The sequence below is a fragment of the Xenopus tropicalis genome, chromosome 6 (genome assembly GCF_000004195.4).
Source record: "Xenopus tropicalis strain Nigerian chromosome 6, UCB_Xtro_10.0, whole genome shotgun sequence".
Lineage (NCBI taxonomy): Eukaryota > Metazoa > Chordata > Amphibia > Anura > Pipidae > Xenopus > Xenopus tropicalis.
Window position 1 is genome coordinate 117,822,279 of NC_030682.2, and position 18,651 is coordinate 117,840,929.

At 38.9% G+C, this 18,651-nt stretch overlaps 1 protein-coding gene across 1 annotated transcript; it reads right to left on the minus strand.

Annotated features, from left to right (window-relative positions):
• ggh (gamma-glutamyl hydrolase (conjugase, folylpolygammaglutamyl hydrolase)) lies at nt 1-16,539 on the minus strand. The gene is given in 9 exon segments (NM_001030427.1): nt 1-390; nt 1,670-1,807; nt 2,005-2,095; nt 2,240-2,346; nt 5,720-5,858; nt 7,743-7,827; nt 8,773-8,823; nt 10,853-10,967; nt 16,295-16,539. Coding segments are annotated over 9 exon segments (948 nt in total). The 5' UTR covers nt 16,398-16,539; the 3' UTR covers nt 1-271.
• Between the last annotated feature and the right edge of the window lie 2,112 nt (nt 16,540-18,651).

Consider the following 18,651-nt stretch of genomic DNA (forward strand, 5'->3'; position numbering starts at 1 on the left):
TTTGAACACTGCACATCCTTCGTTTATTTCCAACACTGAGCGTTACAATAACCCCCATTACTGTATCAGACAATAGAACTTGTTTTTACAACATGGAATGTGAAGGATTATAATTATTGGCAAATAAATTAGACAAACGAGGATTCTCCTTAAGTGAGTTGTAGTGTAACTGACAGTAAGGCTTTTCACATGGTAGCCATAGTTGCAAATGAAAAGGAGTGCATAGCACAAACAGCCTTCCCACATTAAATGCACTTATATACACGGACAATTAAAAAAAATACATTTGCTGAAATACAGATATATTTCCAGTGTTTTTTGGGAAATAATTGTAAATCAAAACTTTTGTCTCATCTTCTTCTTTAGTGAAGTGGTGGGAACTTTTTCTGGCTGAAAAACAGATTGAAGAGTTTGATGAAATTTGAAGAGTTTCGTAATGCAACTTGCAAAAATCAAGCTAGCTACTAATAGGCAAATACGCAGAATGGGAGCCATGTAATAAAAGCTACCATTCTGGTAATCTGTAGCATTCACTGGTCAGCTGTTTGAATAACTTATATCTGGTTTCTACAGGCAGATCTCCGCTCCCCTCCATGTAGCTGCACTCAGGCCGAAGCTCTCATACTGTAGATATGGAAGCATATAGAAGTGGAGTAAATGCTCTGTGTGCCCTTACCCTAAGCATTTCACTGCTGTAAACCAATTCCACCTAGCAGGGAAGGCTGATGTTTTATGTCTGTGCTTTCATAAATACTTGGTGGAATTAAAAGGGTTAAGGAGACACACATTTATCATATTCTGTCTTCAAGCTGACTGAACTGCATGGCCAGCATTAATTAAGCTTAATCAACCACTGCACTGGTAAAAGAATCAATAGTTTTAGAACTGAATACATGGCAGGTAAATTCACCAGAGGCTGGTAAGGAATCAGTAGGGAAAGTAAAGCCAATTAGATTTTGTGTTGGCTATATCAGTCAGGGTATTCTGCCTAAATCTCAAAAGATCATCACCATCTAGGGATCAAAAATAAAATGACAAACATACAGAGAAAGAGTGTTAGGGCAATGACACAGGAGCTACTTGTAGCCGGCTACTTGTCTTGGCCACAAAATAGACAATACTGATAACTGTCTCTATACTGATACTGATAACTGTTAGCAGAGACAATTCAGGTATTTTTTGGTGTTTTGAAGCTGCGACAAGTAGCACCGTGTGTCATAGCCCTTAGTCTTCCAAGCTATAAATGGAACAAAAACTAATACTTAATTATTTTTATCTTCTAGGACAACATGTTTACTATTTTATTTACAGTGTCACAATTTCCTGGACACATTTATTTTAAATGCCTGCAATTAGAGTTAAGGTTAATGCCAGATGGGGCTGATTCTCAGGCCAAGAATCCGTCCCTATGCTGGCACCAGCCTTCTACCTTGCCTACACCTGGAACCATTGTGTTGGCCTGGGTGGATATTGTCGAAGAAACACGAGAGTTCACATTTCGTTTGCATACACCAGGGCGAACACAATGGTTCCTGGTGCAGACAAAGAAGACTGATGCCAGCGTAGAGGTTGATCTTCGGCCTGCGTTTTTTTCGTCGGCTTAAAATCAGCCCCATGTGACATAAGCCTAAGGGAATTTTTTTTCCCATGTGGTCCTTAGATTTCTTACCTTCGTTAACAAAGAATTCAGCCATATAAAAGGCTGTTTTCACTGCTTCTGAGGAATGGGATATGTTTGAGGTCTTTTTCCATTCAAATGGATTTTTTTCAGGATGCCACTGCACTCCATAAATAGGATAGTCATAGGCTGAAACACATAGAAATATTAGCATGTGTATTTGATGCATTTTGCTAGTACAAGAGTATAATAGTGCACACTTGGAATTCCAGTCTAGCTGAACTATAGTTTAAACTGTAGTAATGCAGCTAAAGGAAATGTGTGTAATAAAATTAAACAATATAATAAAAAAATAAACAATACAGCAAGCACATCACAAAACATACCTTCAAATGTAGAAATGAACTCCACTGATCCATCTGAGTTTGTTGTCAAGACATTGTAGAATTTGCTCAGCTTCTCATTCTTAGTAAAATTCTGTAGAAACAAAATTCATAGGATGAAAAATATCAAAATGTGTAGATAGAAAGATAGACAGACAGACAGATAGAAAGATAATGAAGTAGCTAAATGAAAGAAGTGCTATCAATCTGTTAATGGATTAGTGTAATGGGTATATACCTGCATTGAGAGACTCCAGTAGTGGAAGTTTGCAGTTATAGGTTTGCTGGAGAGAGCTGTATACAACTCCTTAGGAAGATGTTTAAATAACTTGCTGTTTAGAGCATCTAGGAAATAACAAATGAATTACAGTTTAAAATAAACAATGGAGTTATAGAGATAGGGCATGTAGATGCTACTGTCAGATAACAACAGCTGTGATCAAAAGAACACCTTATTTGCATTTATTTATATACTGGAACAGCAACAGAATAAATCAAATGAAGTAATTTACGACCACAAGCAGTGCCACAAGTTTAGGGATGTATGAAGTGGAGTCTTTTTTGACTGCACATAATCGATTGAGCCCAGTTCTAACCTTAATTCGTATTTTCTTATTAAATGCAGGCAAATCAACAGCACATTTAAAGCTTTATTTTTCTTTTTATATTTTGCCCTATATTTTGCCATATAATAAGGATTCTGCCTAGTCGCAATGCAAAAAATCCTGGATTTTCTGCATCTCTATCATCAAGAGCCCAAATATAAATGAATATGTTATAGTATTAATAATAACATTGGCCCTAAATATTCAATGGTCTAGTGGCTGTCTATGGAGGATTTTATGTGGCTTTGGTAATGTGGCAGCTCCAGTGTTTAGGCAAATACACAGAGATGTCATTCTTTAGTACTAGTTTGATATAGAAGGGACATAAATAAGGATCACTGAGGGTTATGTAAAAAAAGGCACAGGGGCAGTAACCCATAGCAACCAATCAGCAGGAAGCATTTACAGGTCTTATTGGTTCCTATGGGTTACTGCTACTGGGTAAACGTTGTGCCTTTTATTATATATGGGGGTCTGTCTTTAAAATTAAAATAAGGTTCCAAGCTTCATTTATGACACTGAGCCAAGGTCAGGGTTTTTTATTTACAGACTATCACTCGGGGCAGTTCCACTGGCTAGTAGTAGGCAGAATATATGGCAATGGCAAATGTGTTTTTTCAAATTAAGGATATTAAGCTTAACTTTACTTTTTTTCAACTTTCAAGATGCTTTACCCAAACATTAGCTATTGACATAAGTTACGCTTTAAATCAGTAGAAAACTGCAGCATGACAAAGTATAATGGAAAGTAAATAGAGGAGAAGCAAGGTTAGTGTTAATAATTGTACTTAGCCTGTGTAATACATATACAATACAGCATATACATATATAACAAGCAAGAGCCTTGAATATTCTGTATTATGAATATCCTTATAAACAGTGCTTATTGATGTCATCAGTTATAATCCGTGCTCAGTGATGTAATTTGTTACAAAACTCACTGGGGCCAATTCACTACAGGTCAATAACGCTTATCGCATGCTTTTTTGCATTAAAAAGCATGCGATAAATAAGTACCGATTCATCAAAGTAATTTTGCATGCTTTAATCTGCATACCGCATGAGCAAAAAAAAAGCATAATCGCTAAGCTTTATTTCTAACACATTACATTAATTAGCGAATAGAAATAGTACTAACGCATGATTCACAAAAGCATATGAAGCGTTAAACGCGCAAAATATCGAATATTAACACCTACTTGAGGCAGGTGGTACTTTTTAAGGGAAATGGTAATTATCTGATCAGTCGTTTTCTGAAAGTACCGTATTTTTCGGACCATAAGACGGACTTTTTTTCCCCCAGAAGTGGGGGGAAAAAGTCCCTGCGTCTTATGGTCCGAATATACTTTAAAAAAATGTTTTTACTTGCCCGTGTGGTCTCCGTGCAGGGCCCTCCTCTATTCACCGGCGCTTAGCTGTGGCGCTGTGCGCATGCACAATGACGCGCATGCGTATGGGCATGCGCGTCATTGTGCATGCGCACAGCGCCACAGCTAAGCGCCGGTGAATAGAGGAGGGCCCTGCACGTAGACCACACGGGCAAGTAAAAACATTTTCTTAAAGTATATCTGTAGGCTATATGCTGGTACAGATGGGGGCAATATGTTGGGTGCTGCTGGTACAGGTGGGGGGCAATATGTTGGGTGCTGCTGGTACAGGTGGGGGGCAATATGTTGGGTGCTGCTGGTACAGGTTCGCTTTTAATGCACATAAAATATTTTAGGACAGTATTTGTTTCAGAATCTTTTTTTCTTCATTTCCCTTCTCTAAAAACTGGTGCGTCTTATGGTCCGGTGCGTCTTATGGTCCGAAAAATACGGTAATGGTTACGTGGTAATATCGTGCGCTAAATATCGCACGCGACAGGAAATAACGCACGCCGGGAAATAACGCAAGAAAATCACTCATCACGAGTTAAATAAAGCAAAGAACATCGCTTCTTAATTATGACACGTGTCCTTTTAGTGAATCGAGCGTTAAGTCGCAAAAAATAAGAAGTGATACATTTTTTAACGCATGCTATAAATAGCGCTCGTTTTATCGACCTTTAGTGAATCGGCTCCACTGAAACTTATGCATTATAAAAAATCACATACCCCCTATTGTAAAAGTTGAGGAGTTGAGTTCCATGACTGTTTAAAAAATTTAGCCTTCAGCCTCATGCTTTCATGTAGTTTTGTAAATTCTCAGCAGGGCCAGAAGTAGGGGTATACAAAATAGACACATGCTAAGGACTCAACAGTGAAGGAGTGCTAATCATGTATCTCTACTGCCTGCCAACCCTGAGTTATAGAAGTGCCAAATCTGAGCCACCAATTACTAAATTTACACTATACCAATTACTGTTGTGTTTTAAATAAAAGCTGTCCCTCAATCCTAACAAAAATTGTTAACTCTGGTTGTTACCTTTTAGGTAACAACCTTTAGTTATGGCCCTTCTGTATCTTGTCACTAGTTCCCATTGTTCCTGCTTCTCCTCTAACACTCCCAGCTTGATATGTAGGCAGATACTAGGATAGTGGGTAGCAGAGGGAATCAGGGAAAAGTATTGTGTGCAGGGGGGGGGGGGGTCTAAGAGCAGCAGAGGGCTTTGAAAATCAGGTCCTGCCTCGGGAACAGTATATGTCAAGGAGAAACCTAAAGGAAAAACTGAGAACAGAGGTAAATGGGTGTGATGCACATGAATGAGGAATAGAAGAAGACAAGTTTCAATACAGCCAAAATCTAACTTCTGTTACTGGTAAGTTAGTCATTGTTTGATAAGCATTTTACCTAATGAGTTAGAGCAGCGTTCCCCAACCAGTGGCTCATAAGCAACATGTTGCTCCCCAACCCCTTGGATGTTGCTCCCAGTGGCCTCAAACCAGGGGCTCATTTTTTAATTTCTGGTAAGAAGGCAAGTTTTGGAGGCATAAAAAACAAGTATAATGCCAAACAGAGCCTCCTGTAGGTTGCAAGTCCACATAGGGACTATCAAATAGATAATGATAGCTGTCATTGGCACCTCCAGGAACCTTTTTCATGCTTGTGTTGCTCCCCAACACTTTTTCCACTTGAATGTGGCTCACAGGTATAAAAGGTTGGGGATCCCTGAGTTAGAGGGATATACTTACTTGAGCTGAAGTTAAGGGGTAATGAAATATCTTCAGTTTCAGTCAAAGTCAGTAAAATTTCCCCACTTGAGAGATAGGTTAGCTCCTCAAATCCTAAGCATGTTCCCCAAATGGGAAAATAGTCACCTTTATCATTGGCCTAAATGAAAAAGGTAGTAAAGTGTAAACAAGCAATACATATGTGTTACTCATCACAGCAAATTTATGGGTTATGTATATATGAGAGTATACATACAGTGGTGTGAAAAACTATTTGCCCCCTTCCTGATTTCTTATTCTTTTGCATGTTTGTCACACTTAAATGTTTCTGATCATCAAAAACCGTTAACTATTAGTCAAAGATAACATAATTGAACACAAAATGCAGTTTTTAAATGAAGGTTTACGTTATTAAGGGAGAAAAAAAACTCCAAATCTACATGGCCCTGTGTGAAAAAGTGATTGCCCCCCTTGTTAAAAAATAACTTAACTGTGGTTTATCATACCTGAGTTCAATTTCTGTAGTCACCCCCAGGCCTGATTACTGCCACACCTGTTTCAATCAAGAAATCACTTAAATAGGAGCTACCTGACACAGAGAAGTAGACCAAAAGCACCTCAAAAGCTAGACATCATGCCAAGATCCAAAGAAATTCAGGAACAAATGAGAACAAAAGTAATTGAGATCTATCAGTCTGGTAGGGTTATAAAGCCATTTCTAAAGCTTTGGGACTCCAGCGAACCACAGTGAGAGCCATTATCCACAAATGGCAAAAACATGGAACAGTGGTGAACCTTCCCAGGAGTGGCCGGCCGACCAAAATTACCCCAAGAGCGCAGAGACAACTCATCCGAGAGGCCACAAAAGACCCCAGGACAACATCTAAAGAACTGCAGGCCTCACTTGCCTCAATTAAGGTCAGTGTTCACGACTCCACCATAAGAAAGAGACTGGGCAAAAACGGCCTGCATGGCAGATTTCCAAGGCGCAAACCACTTTTAAGCAAAAAGAACATTAAGGCTCGTCTCAATTTTGCTAAAAAACATCTCAATGATTGCCAAGACTTTTGGGAAAATACCTTGTGGACCGACGAGACAAAAGTTGAACTTTTTGGAAGGTGTGTGTCCCGTTACATCTGGCGTAAAAGTAACACAGCATTTCAGAAAAAGAACATCATACCAACAGTAAAATATGGTGGTGGTAGTGTGATGGTCTGGGGTTGTTTTGCTGCTTCAGGACCTGGAAGGCTTGCTGTGATAGATGGAACCATGAATTCTACTGTCTACAAAAAAATCCTGAAGGAGAATGTCTGGCCATCTGTTCGTCAACTCAAGCTGAAGCGATCTTGGGTGCTGCAGCAGGACAATGACCCAAAACACACCAGCAAATCCACCTCTGAATGGCTGAAGAAAAACAAAATGAAGACTTTGGAGTGGCCTAGTCAAAGTCCTGACCTGAATCCTATTGAGATGTTGTGGCATGACCTTAAAAAGGCGGTTCATGCTAGAAAACCCTCAAATAAAGCTGAATTACAACAATTCTGCAAAGATGAGTGGGCCAAAATTCCTCCAGAGCGCTGTAAAAGACTCGTTGCAAGTTATCGCAAACGCTTGATTGCAGTTATTGCTGCTAAGGGTGGCCCAACCAGTTATTAGGTTCAGGGGCAATTACTTTTTCACACAGGGCCATGTAGGTTTGGATTTTTTTTCTCCCTAAATAATAAAAACCCTCATTTAAAAACTGCATTTTGTGTTTACTTGTGTTATCTTTGACTAATAGTTAAATGTGTTTGATGATCAGAAACATTTTGTGTGACAAACATGCAAAAGAATAAGAAATCAGGAAGGGGGCAAATAGTTTTTCACACCACTGTATATTATCAGCATTTTGGCAGTTTCTCTTTCAATATCTGCACTGGTATGTTGTATCCATATAAAGATTTTCATTTCAGAAGAGACATGTTTTTGAAACTAGAAAAACACTATAATGCATAAGGATTTGAAAGGACCATTTTTGAAAGGACACTTTTTTATGCAATCTTACCTCAAGAGCCTGGTTGTAAAATATTTTAGCTACTCGTGCATATTCTGATTTAACAAGGTCAACAGCTCCTCCAGGGAACAGTATACTGTAAGGAAATATTACACATATATTTGAAATATGAACTATGCACTGAAATCATTAAGGACTCTAGCACATGTAAAAAAACAAAATAAGTCCTCTATATACATGAAATATTACTATGGTTTAAATAATTTTGTAAATTATTCAGAAACTGGTTAACTAGAAAGCTCCAGCCATCTCCATAGAGTGCATTAAGCAAATTTTAATTCTAGTTTTAAAAATTATTTTCATTATCTGTGTAATATAAAGCAGTACTTGATGGCAACTAAGCTGAATGAATCTAGGAATACAGTCCTATTAAGTTTCATTTATTGTTTAAATAATTTTTAGCAAACAAATTATGATGGTCCATATTTTGAAAAGATCCCTTATCCAAAAAACCCCAAGCATTCGGGATAATAGATCCTATACCTGTATTATGTTTCTATATCTCCATAGCAGCTTTAGGTCAATATGACATTACACCATCCATATCCCACTGTGTTTGCCTCCTGGCTGGCAAGTGAAAGGCCTGCTAATATAAGATCTAGCTATTTCTCCATATCCCCCCACAAAAAATAAAACAATAATAATATTTTGCATCTGCAAGGCTCGTCCATGCCATGAAACCACTCCTCTAGCACACCATACCTTTTAGTGGTTTATTGGCTGCCTTTTCCATAATAACTCCAGCAAGTTGTCTGATTTGCCTTTCTAAGCCTGCTCTAAAACATGGCCCATTGAAAGGGGAAAGGGGGAGGGGCAAACATTTGGGGGCACTGAATTCATATATCAGTCCCAAAGCTGAACTTTGAAAAATAAGATATGCATTATTGTAGTGTCATCATAAAGTTCTGAGGGGTATGGCCAGGTAGAGCTGTGAAAATAGTAAGAAAAATAGAGTGTGCCATCCTATAGATTCCTGAAGGAAAATCTATCTATATGTATTATAGGTCTGTATATTACTTACCCATTGATAGAGTTGAAGATCTTTTCATACTCTTCCTCTGCAAGATTAAGTCTACAAAAAAAACACAGATAAGTCTTGATGAACCCAATTCTACTCAACTGATTAGGGGTATACAGCACAGTAACTCTATAGAACCATTTCCCTCCTACTGCACCTTCCTTCAAGTCATCTGATCCTTGTTATCCACCCCGTGCCCCCCCCCCGACTGAATAGTATACAACCCTGAATCTTGATACAGTGAAGGGCGGTCAGCTGGGTTAATAGTATCACACAGTAATTCCTTATTATACACTTTTTTACCATGCCTTTCTCCAAAATCCACTCTGAACTTCTCTTTGTGTCATCCACTCCTTAATCTGTTATGTGCTCCTCTTCCCACATCCCTCTCTTTCCAACCTTCTACATTCTGTTGCCTTTGCTTTATCCCCACAGTATTTTATCCTAGACCTCCAGTCTCATTTTCCAAGTCCTTTATTCTTTCCCTCTCACTTTCCTTCCTTTTACATATCTTTATTGCATTCTATAACTTTTTATTAAACAAATATTTCATGCAAGCATTTATGTCTCTACAGATTGTAAAATTGCTCAGATTGCCCTTCTAAACATACAGTATTTGCAAGTGCATTATTTCAAGGCAAAAGCAATTCATATTCTGCTAATATAATGGCATGGAAACAACAGCACCGCCTGCTAGTCATTTCTGTTGACAGGGCTGACAGTTGGGAGAAAATTTCAGAAGAGAAAACTCTTATTAAAAAATAAGAAGAGAAGGACCATCTGCCATTTTTCTATTCTTTGTAAGCAAATAAACATCAGATTTTTTTCTCCTTCTGAAATTTTCTCCCAACTGTCAGTACAGTCAGCAGAACATTTAGCACATGGTGCCCTCTATGTGTCCATGTGCCGTGAAGGGGCAGAAAAAGTGACTTTTGTCTTTTTCAATATCTGCAAGTAAATTGTATATTTAACAGGAATACTATGATTACATTATAATTACACACTTCATTATATTACATTTATTTTTATTTACACAAGTTTTATTAGGTCAGATTTCATATATAGGATTTTGTTTAATAGTTTACACTGCCTCAGCTAAGTTTAAAAAAGTATAAACATGACAATATAAAATGACTTTTTACAGCATTATACATTGTTTTCAGGCACAAACTACTATGGTTTTGGTGACAATATCCCTTTAAAAAATAGATTTACTTTAAAGGGTCAGATCTGGTTTGTTTGTTTTTTGCTGTGTGTGTTTGTGGGATTTTCTGGAATTAAAGGAAAATGAGAACTAATATTTACATAATAACTATGCAACTGCCCTTTAACCGTACTGCATAACTACTTTTACCTGTTTTGACCTGTTCTGCTAACCTCAAAGTATAATATAAGGGCAATTCTAAGCAAATGCACATCATTAATATTTTTGTGTTTTTATAGATGTCAGAGTTTTAACTTGTTTAAACATTTTGGAGATGCGTTCCCGTTTAAAAGAACAATACACAAGTATTTGGCTGTGTGATGCTTGTATTGTACATGCTTTGTTACATGGTTTCCCTTGTACAACAAGGTCATAGAAAAAGTTCTGCCCCAAAGTTTTGGTTTATCACCCTAGCAACATCATGCACAGCTTCCTTACTCATTGACATTTGCCCTGCAACAATCACAATTTTTAAAGGAAAACTGTACCCCAGAGTGAATACTTAACCAACAGAGAGTTTATATCATGTTAAGTGACCTATTAAAGAATTTCACCAAACTGGAATATATATATCAGTAATTATTGGCCTTTTACATACTTTCCCTTGAGCCACCATTTAGTGATGGGCTGTGTGCTCCCTCAGAGATCACATGATCTGAATTTTTGTTGCGCTTTTTGTCGCAAATTAACGAAAAAGTCGCAAAAAATACACACAGTGCGAAAACTTAAGAAAAAATACAAATTTTTTGTATTCGGACCTGTTCGAGTATCATTCCCAGGGGGATGTCTTTGGGGTGCTAGACAATAAAAATAAAAAATTGAAAACAATCCCAGGCTGTGGGTTTGAAATGACATTAGTTCCCTGATATAAAGACATACAGTATAGGTATTACTCTTGCTCCAGCAGATTCAATGGTCTTCACATATGAAGCAGCGATATATGATTTACCAAACGTCTGCAGCTCTTCAAAATGGGTCTCTTGGGCAAGTATACCTAAAGAAGGGAAACAACATAAACTGAATTGATAAACCTAAAGAAGGGAAACAACATAAACTGAATTGATAAATATGTCATCTATTTGAAGTGAAAATGTTATTTAGCAATTCTATGTCAAGTGTATGAACAGATCCTTGAACATTCAAGGGTCATTATTTTACTCTTTGCTGAAAGTCATCACAACCCTGAATTCAATTTTTGAAAGCGTGGCTCCTGTGGATACTAATAAAAAACAAATTTCCAAAGGGCTAACCAAGGGAACTCACTCCCTTTGAAGAGTTAGAGGTTCTTACAAGAAATAGTTACCCAAATGCATCTAACTATTACCACCCTTCACCCCCTAAAATGCTAATTCCAACTTTAGAAATCTAACGAGTTTTGCTGAATGTTTTTCTCCAAAACATTTTGTATGGAAGTTAAAGGAACAGTAACACCAAAAAATGAAAGAGCTTTAAAGTAATAAAAATATAATGCACTGTTGCCCTGCACTGGTAAAACTGGTGTGTTTGCTACAGTAACACTACTATAATTTATATAATAAGCTGCTGTGTAGCCACGGGGGCAGCCAATCAAGCTGGAAAAAAGGAGAAAAGGCACAGGTTACATAGCAGATAACAGATAAGTTCTGTAGAATACAATAGTGTTTTATCCGTTATCTTCTATGTGCCTGTGCCTTTTCTCCTTTGAATGGCTGCCCTCATGGCTACATAGCAGCTTATTTATATAAATTATAGTAGACTTTCTATAGTAAACACACAACCAACTTTTACCAGTGCAGGGCAGCAACACATTATATTTTAGTTACTTTTATATACTTTCATTTTTTGGTGTTACTGTTCCTTTAGGTGCTTTTTCACTTCAAGTAAAACAAGATTTGCAGCAATCTGTAATGACACCCAGTCCTTTAATTTAATGGTAGCTGCTGCTTTCTTCTCTTCCCTGAAAGTTTCCTTTCTGCTTTTCTATTGACCATATCATTTGATTGGCCACAGTTGAAACCTAATTTCATATGCTTAGACATTCCAAATCAGCAGTTTTGGTTCCTGTGTTCTGGTATTTACTGTTTTAATGAATAAATAATATAATAATTTAGATATGAAAGTCAGATGCTACAACTTTTCATTGTTCCAGTAGTTTAGGCTATTGGTACATGCAGCAACTTTGCCCTATATATTTTTTGTTAAATGTGTTGTTAAAGGAGAATGCAAGTCAAAATTTTAAAAGCGTACTGCCCAATAGTCCTCCTATTGTTTAGTAAAAACGCCACACTTTTGGCTCACCTAATCAAATATTTGGCCCGAATCCCGAACCGAATCCGGGATTCGGTGCATCCCTAGTTTTAATCTTGAGGGCATTTATCAACACTGGGCATAATTGCCCGTGGGCAGTAACCCATAGCAACTAAGCTGTGATTTTTTTTTCAGTCAGCTGCAGGTAGAACAATGAATGCAACAATTTGAGTTATTGCTATGGGTTACTGTCCACGGCCAAATTTGGCCAATGTTTATAAATTATGCCTACTAGTGTACCTTGCTTATTAAATAAGCGCGGCCTTTAGGATCCATCCATATGCACTTTCTGAGTCCACTTCCTACTGGGTTAACAGGGCTGCAGAGGTGTTACACTACACTGATACAATGCATTACAGGATAAGGTTTTTAATCATGTTATAAATAAAGATAGATCATATTTACCAAAATGGCTTTTGAACATATCTCTTTTCTACATTAGCCATAGGCAACTTGGTGGGGTGCTGGGAGTGGTAGCCCAGTAACACCTCACAGGTTACCAATTTATGTTTTCAGTACTTAAAATGTTTCCTATGGAGATGATGAATGGGTCACAAGCTAAGTATACTGCAATGGCATAGTGACCAGCAGCTACCATGCTTTTGGCAGAGGCTTTCACAATTAAAGTAAAAAAAATGTTTGTTCAAGACTCCTAACTCACTAAAACATAAACATTTAATGTGTTTGACAGCAACAGTTACGGAAACAGATTTATGAACTTATGAAATATTACAAAGATGTGGTGCATTGTTTCAAAAAATGACTTATTTGTTCTCTAGCTGCTCACCATATCTGGGAATATTTAACAAGATTATATGTATTATCCTTTATTTATATAGCACTGACATATTCAGCATCTCTTTCTAGAATAGTCCAATGCACACTATGATACATTTAGGATACCAAGCTATATGCAAAATGGGATTTTAACATACTGTCTTAAAAAAGCGGATAGTAAACATATATAGACAGACACATCATCTGGAGATTATCTATAATACAAGTGTAAGCTTATAGTAAATTAGCCCTTTAATTACCACAAGCCACACCGTATTTTACCCAGGATTAGACTGTATCCTTCAGGGGTGAGCCCTCGCTTGGTATGGAGGCCAGTAGATATGTGTGGTATTTCTCAATAAATGGGCGCCAGTGGTTCTTAACCTTGAAACCATGAACTGTTTATTTACACAGCCACTTAGGAGTAATTACAGCATAGAATAGGTAGGTAGTAGCATTTCACAGCATAGGCAGTACTTACAAGGAATAGTCACAATAACCCTTTAGCTGCAGGGCACAATGGGTTAACTCCCAGCTTTCAGGTATATGCTTCCAGTGGAACCTGGGTGATCACTATCTAACCCTAGGTCTGTACACTGTTAACCCTACTCTGGGCAATATTATACCCGGCTTATAATGCCTCTACAATCCTGGTTGGAGCAAATGCGGCTCACTAAATAGCCCTGCCTGTCTATCACACCTAGTGTGATCTATAACAGGAGCTGCCTATTCTTTCTAAACCTACCTATTCCCAGATTTCCACAGTAGCTCTCTCTCTGCCTGCTTCCTCAGACAGAGAGCTTCACAAAATGGCCTTCACCCTCATGGCTGCTCAGCGTTTTATAACCACAGTGACACCTAATGGCCAAACTGTGGAACTGCACAAGGGGTCATGCTATGACCCAGGAACAAGGGACTTACTTGCCATTACATTCAGGACCCTTCATAGCTGTCCAAATACTAGGGGACCACAGAGTTAGAAAAGGTACAATTTACCATTTCCCTACACAAGTTTGCAATCTAAGGTCCCATTTACACACACTATAGTCAATTTTATCAGGAGCCAATTAACCTCCCTGTGTGTTCTCTGAGTATAGGAGGAAACTAGAGTACCTGGAGAAAACCCACACAAGAATAGAGACATTTTGTAGATCGTGCCCTACTTGGAATCAAACCTAGGGCTTAATTATGTCTTTTGAAACAAACCAAATATGTATTTTTCAATTGACCAGTGGTCCGTCTAGCTGTATGAACCACAACTGCTGGCATCCCACTGTAGCTCAGTGCTACCTAGAGGACTGCAAAATGAACATAACTGAGTTACACATCTGTCCCCAGTTTTGCACCCAAGTCTTCCTGCAATGGGGGCCCCCAGTGATTTCTATCTATAGCAGTATGAAGCTGTTGCCTAGGTTACCTTGCACTACCTTTTTTAATGATCATACAATTTGGGGAAACCTGCATGTCAGCTCCATTACTTCCATTTGCTGGTTAAAAAACTTACAAAAAAACAGTAAGCACACATTGGGTTAAGAAAAAACTTGGTTTGTAATCTGATGGCAAATGAAGGTGTATACCTAGACAATGGATATTCTGCAATACTTTGCTACCACCCACACACCAAATCTATGAAATGCAAATAACTGAACCAATGTATCTGGGTAGGAGGAAAATCAGAGTTACCAAACAAAGGAAACCCAGCTGCATCAACACAGGGGAACCTGGGGGACTAGAATTTGATCTATAGGTATAGGATCAGCTATCCAGAAAGTTCTGAATTGCATACATTCCGAGATGTTCTATAATTTAGAAAAAATACGAATTTATATAAAAATTGTTTAGTAAATGGGACCCTACTGTTTCAGCAGCATTTGAGCCCAAAGAAAAAAGCCCCATACTTCTCTGTGCTGCCTGTCATTCACGTGAATAAACAGGTAAGAGACAGTTACCATGTATAACAATGGTAGGTAGTACAGTAGGTTATTGGGTACTATAGGGCTCACATTATAAGCTAATGAGTCTCCCAGGTAGGACAGCTCTGACTAAGCAGCATTTAGTGCATCAACTGCTAAGTCATTCTGATTCAGTCACTTCCCAGTGCATTCGTAACCTGAAACCCAACAATACTAAAAACTCTTTTTGTTTAGTTATGGAGTAGCTTAAGGCAGATGAATAATAAAACACAAAAAATAAGCAGAAAGATGATACCCTGTAGAACAGGAATTTGCCCTTTAGACTTAATAAAGTACTTACTAAATTACTAAATACTAAAATAACAATCCCTTGCTTCTTGTTTTGCTTGCTGGGTGTATTAGTTCAACAAATAAAGAATTGTTCTTATTAGTTCTGGCTTGCACTTTTGTGCTTTTACGCAGTTGAGTATGTTGTTTCAGTCAAAATGTCAGAAATGCGATATGCACTACAAAGAGTGAGTATGACTGATAAGCAGAACATTTATGATCAGGTGTGAGTATCTGAAATGGACAACAGGAGTAGAGCAATGGGGGTTACTGAGATTGTGACCATGCAGAAGCCATGGAGTATGAGAATATGCACCTTTTACCAGGGAAAACGAAAAAGAGTCCAATGTCAGCCTGGAGATAAAGAAGATGGGGCTGTTGCAATAAATGAATAGTTGTGCTCTTAGCTGTGTTAGGGATACAATAAATCTGCAAAGTCTGACCCGTAGCCCTACTTGCAGCATTTGTTAGCTGTAGTTCAACAGTACCTGGACTTCTGCTGATTGTACATCCCTAATGACTATACAGACGGTATCTAACCTGTTACACAATAAATCTTTCCCTTTTCTATAGGTTTCCAAACATGGTTAAATGGATAATAAGGATAGAAATAGCCCTAGGTATAGAAATAGCTATTTGGGTTTATGCAGTGAGAGGCTGTGGGCCCACAAGCAAATACTGGACCAGGACCCATGGTAACTAAACCCCCCAGTTACACAGAGATTAGCTATTCAGGAGATGATCAGGGGCAACACACTCCCCATAACTAACTGTATATCTAGCCTATGCTAGAACTCTCAGCAGCCCATAGACAATGTACAAATACATAATATGCCCTTTGTAATTTTATCTTTATTTCCTTTCCTAAAAGCCCCATCTGGTGCTGGGACTTGCCTTCTACCAGCTGAGCTAAAACAGACCTAGCTGCTGCATAGCATATTAAATTGCCCTAGGTACTGGCACCTATATGCTGTACCTACTGGCGGCCCCTTTCCCTACATCAGTAACCCTCTCTTACCGATAATGGGCCGGTCATTGGCTGTCAGAGGGCTGTTATACAGTGAGGATCCCTGGGAGAGTACCAAGGTACCCAACAGAAGAAGAAGCAAAGCCAGAGTCATGATGAGAGCAGGAGTCAGGACACACAGGCTACCGGCCGAGCACCTTCCTAGGGTCCCCGCCTCCGCACTGCCTCCTGTCGAGGAGGAGGAAGAAGCTTCCAAGTAATGATTTGTCTAACCGATAGACAGACCCAAGGCTGCAGCATCCCCACCTCCCCCTCCTTCCTCTTACTAAGTCACAGCCAAATAGTGCGCATTGCATCAGCGACCCTTTGCCTGCCCTGACAACAACCAGGAAGAGAAGTGCAGCCTGGGAAATGTAGTTCTTCCTCTGGCCCTGGAGGTGTTTTGTTTGCAGGAGGCTTCGGTGTCTGTGCGTGGTTTCGTGTATTTTTGGTTAAATGTATAATGAAGAGCTAATCTCTTTATTATCCCTTTTGTGCTATGTAATTGTTCAGAAATGCCTCAATCAGTTGCAGTCAGCAGCCTGTGGCCCCATCTGTGACAGAGCAGATACAGCACAGTGGGCTCAAGAACCCTGGGGAAGAGGGATCCAATAAAAAGCTTTAAGCAAAGAGGGGAGGACACTTGAATAAAAGGCAGGCCTGGCAGGGATAAAATGTATTTACAATAAAAGAGTATATAGATGATGTGTTAGTTACGATGTATTAGTATATAGTTTTGTAAAAAAAAACTTGAATTTGTGGATCCACAGATGTCATGGTAAAGCTGTGATGAAGCTACCCGTCTAAGTCAGATTGCAGGGTGGTCACCGTATATATTAGACAGACTACAATATAGGCATATATAGAAAACCAATGGACATTCCCAGAGTAATTCATCACATATATGTGGCATAAAGGTAGGGTTGCCAGGCCTAGGGCGGCATAAATTTAGGAGTGGCATGCCACCGTGCCGCACCAAAATTTTGCTGTGTGACCTCTCCCCACTGCGCATGTGCGGGGGGTGGCCTCGGGGGGAGCCCAGATAAGAAATCCAGCGCTGGCAACTTGGCCGGTAAAAATGATGCTAAATGCCAATGTAAACAAAAACTGATGATCTTACACACATTATAATGCCAGTAATTGCCAAACTCTTATTTTTTACAGGTATGCAGGACATCTTTAAAACACACCATCCAATGTTGGAGTGGGACCCCAGGGCCCACCAGAAAACCTTAGACCAGGGGTCCCCATACTTTCTTACTTGTGAGCCACAGTCAAATGTGGCTTGGAGAAAAAAAAAGCCTTGAAGAGCAACACAAGCATCATAAGGAGGTGCCAAATAAGGGCTAAGATTGGCTATTAGGCAGCCTCTATGCACACTATCAGCTTACAGGGGGCTTTATTTGGTAGTAAATCTTGTTTTTATTCAACGGAAACTTGCCACCAAGTCAGGAATTCAAAAATAACTCCCTGGTTTGGGGGCACTGAGAGCAACATCCAAGGGGTTGGTGAGCAACATGTTGCCTCTGAGCCACTGGTTGGGGATCACTGCCTTAGACCATAGACCCACTCACCAAACTATTTTTCCTCCTTTCTTCACCCAACCTCTTTATTCTCTTAGTCACTTTTATTTACATGCTAGCATCTATTCTTCCATCTACTTCTCCTCTTTGTTCCCATTCAGAAATAGGGAATGACCATGAAGTAGGCCAAATGATCAGGAGCAGGAGGGCCCACTGACACCTGTGCCCACCGGGAGTTTTCCTGGTATCCTGGTGGGCCAGTCTGACACTGTCACCATCTATCATTTTATTAACCCTTTGATATATAAGTTGCTAAATGTTCGAGAAACTACAGACTGAACACCATATCTCCTCTGCTCAGTTATTTGATTTTATGCAGATCATGCATTTTCTCCATGTAACCCTTTCTAATCAAGCACAATTGGCTCCTCTCATGTGTCACATGCCTCTCACATATCTGCAAAACTAGCCTTCCACAAAGAGCTCTAACAATATACAGCCTTTTGACAGTTTTGTCATCTGACCCCTTCCCTAAATATAAATATTTGCTGAAATGGAAGATAACTCTCTCCCAGGAATTGCCAATAGAAACCTGTATGGAAATATGGGAAATACCAAAAAGCATATTTCCTGTGTGAGATAACAAAAATTCTTTATAAAACAATATATTTTTGGTACTACACCCCAGCTTAACTGCAACTGAATTTACCCCAACCTCTCCTAGTTCTGCTGAAGAAACTGCAGGACAACAGGGGCACTGCCACATATAACGTGGTAATTCCCTATTATATCCCCATTCTGGAAACCTGTAGCACTATTGGGAAAAGATTTTTTTAAGGAGATTAA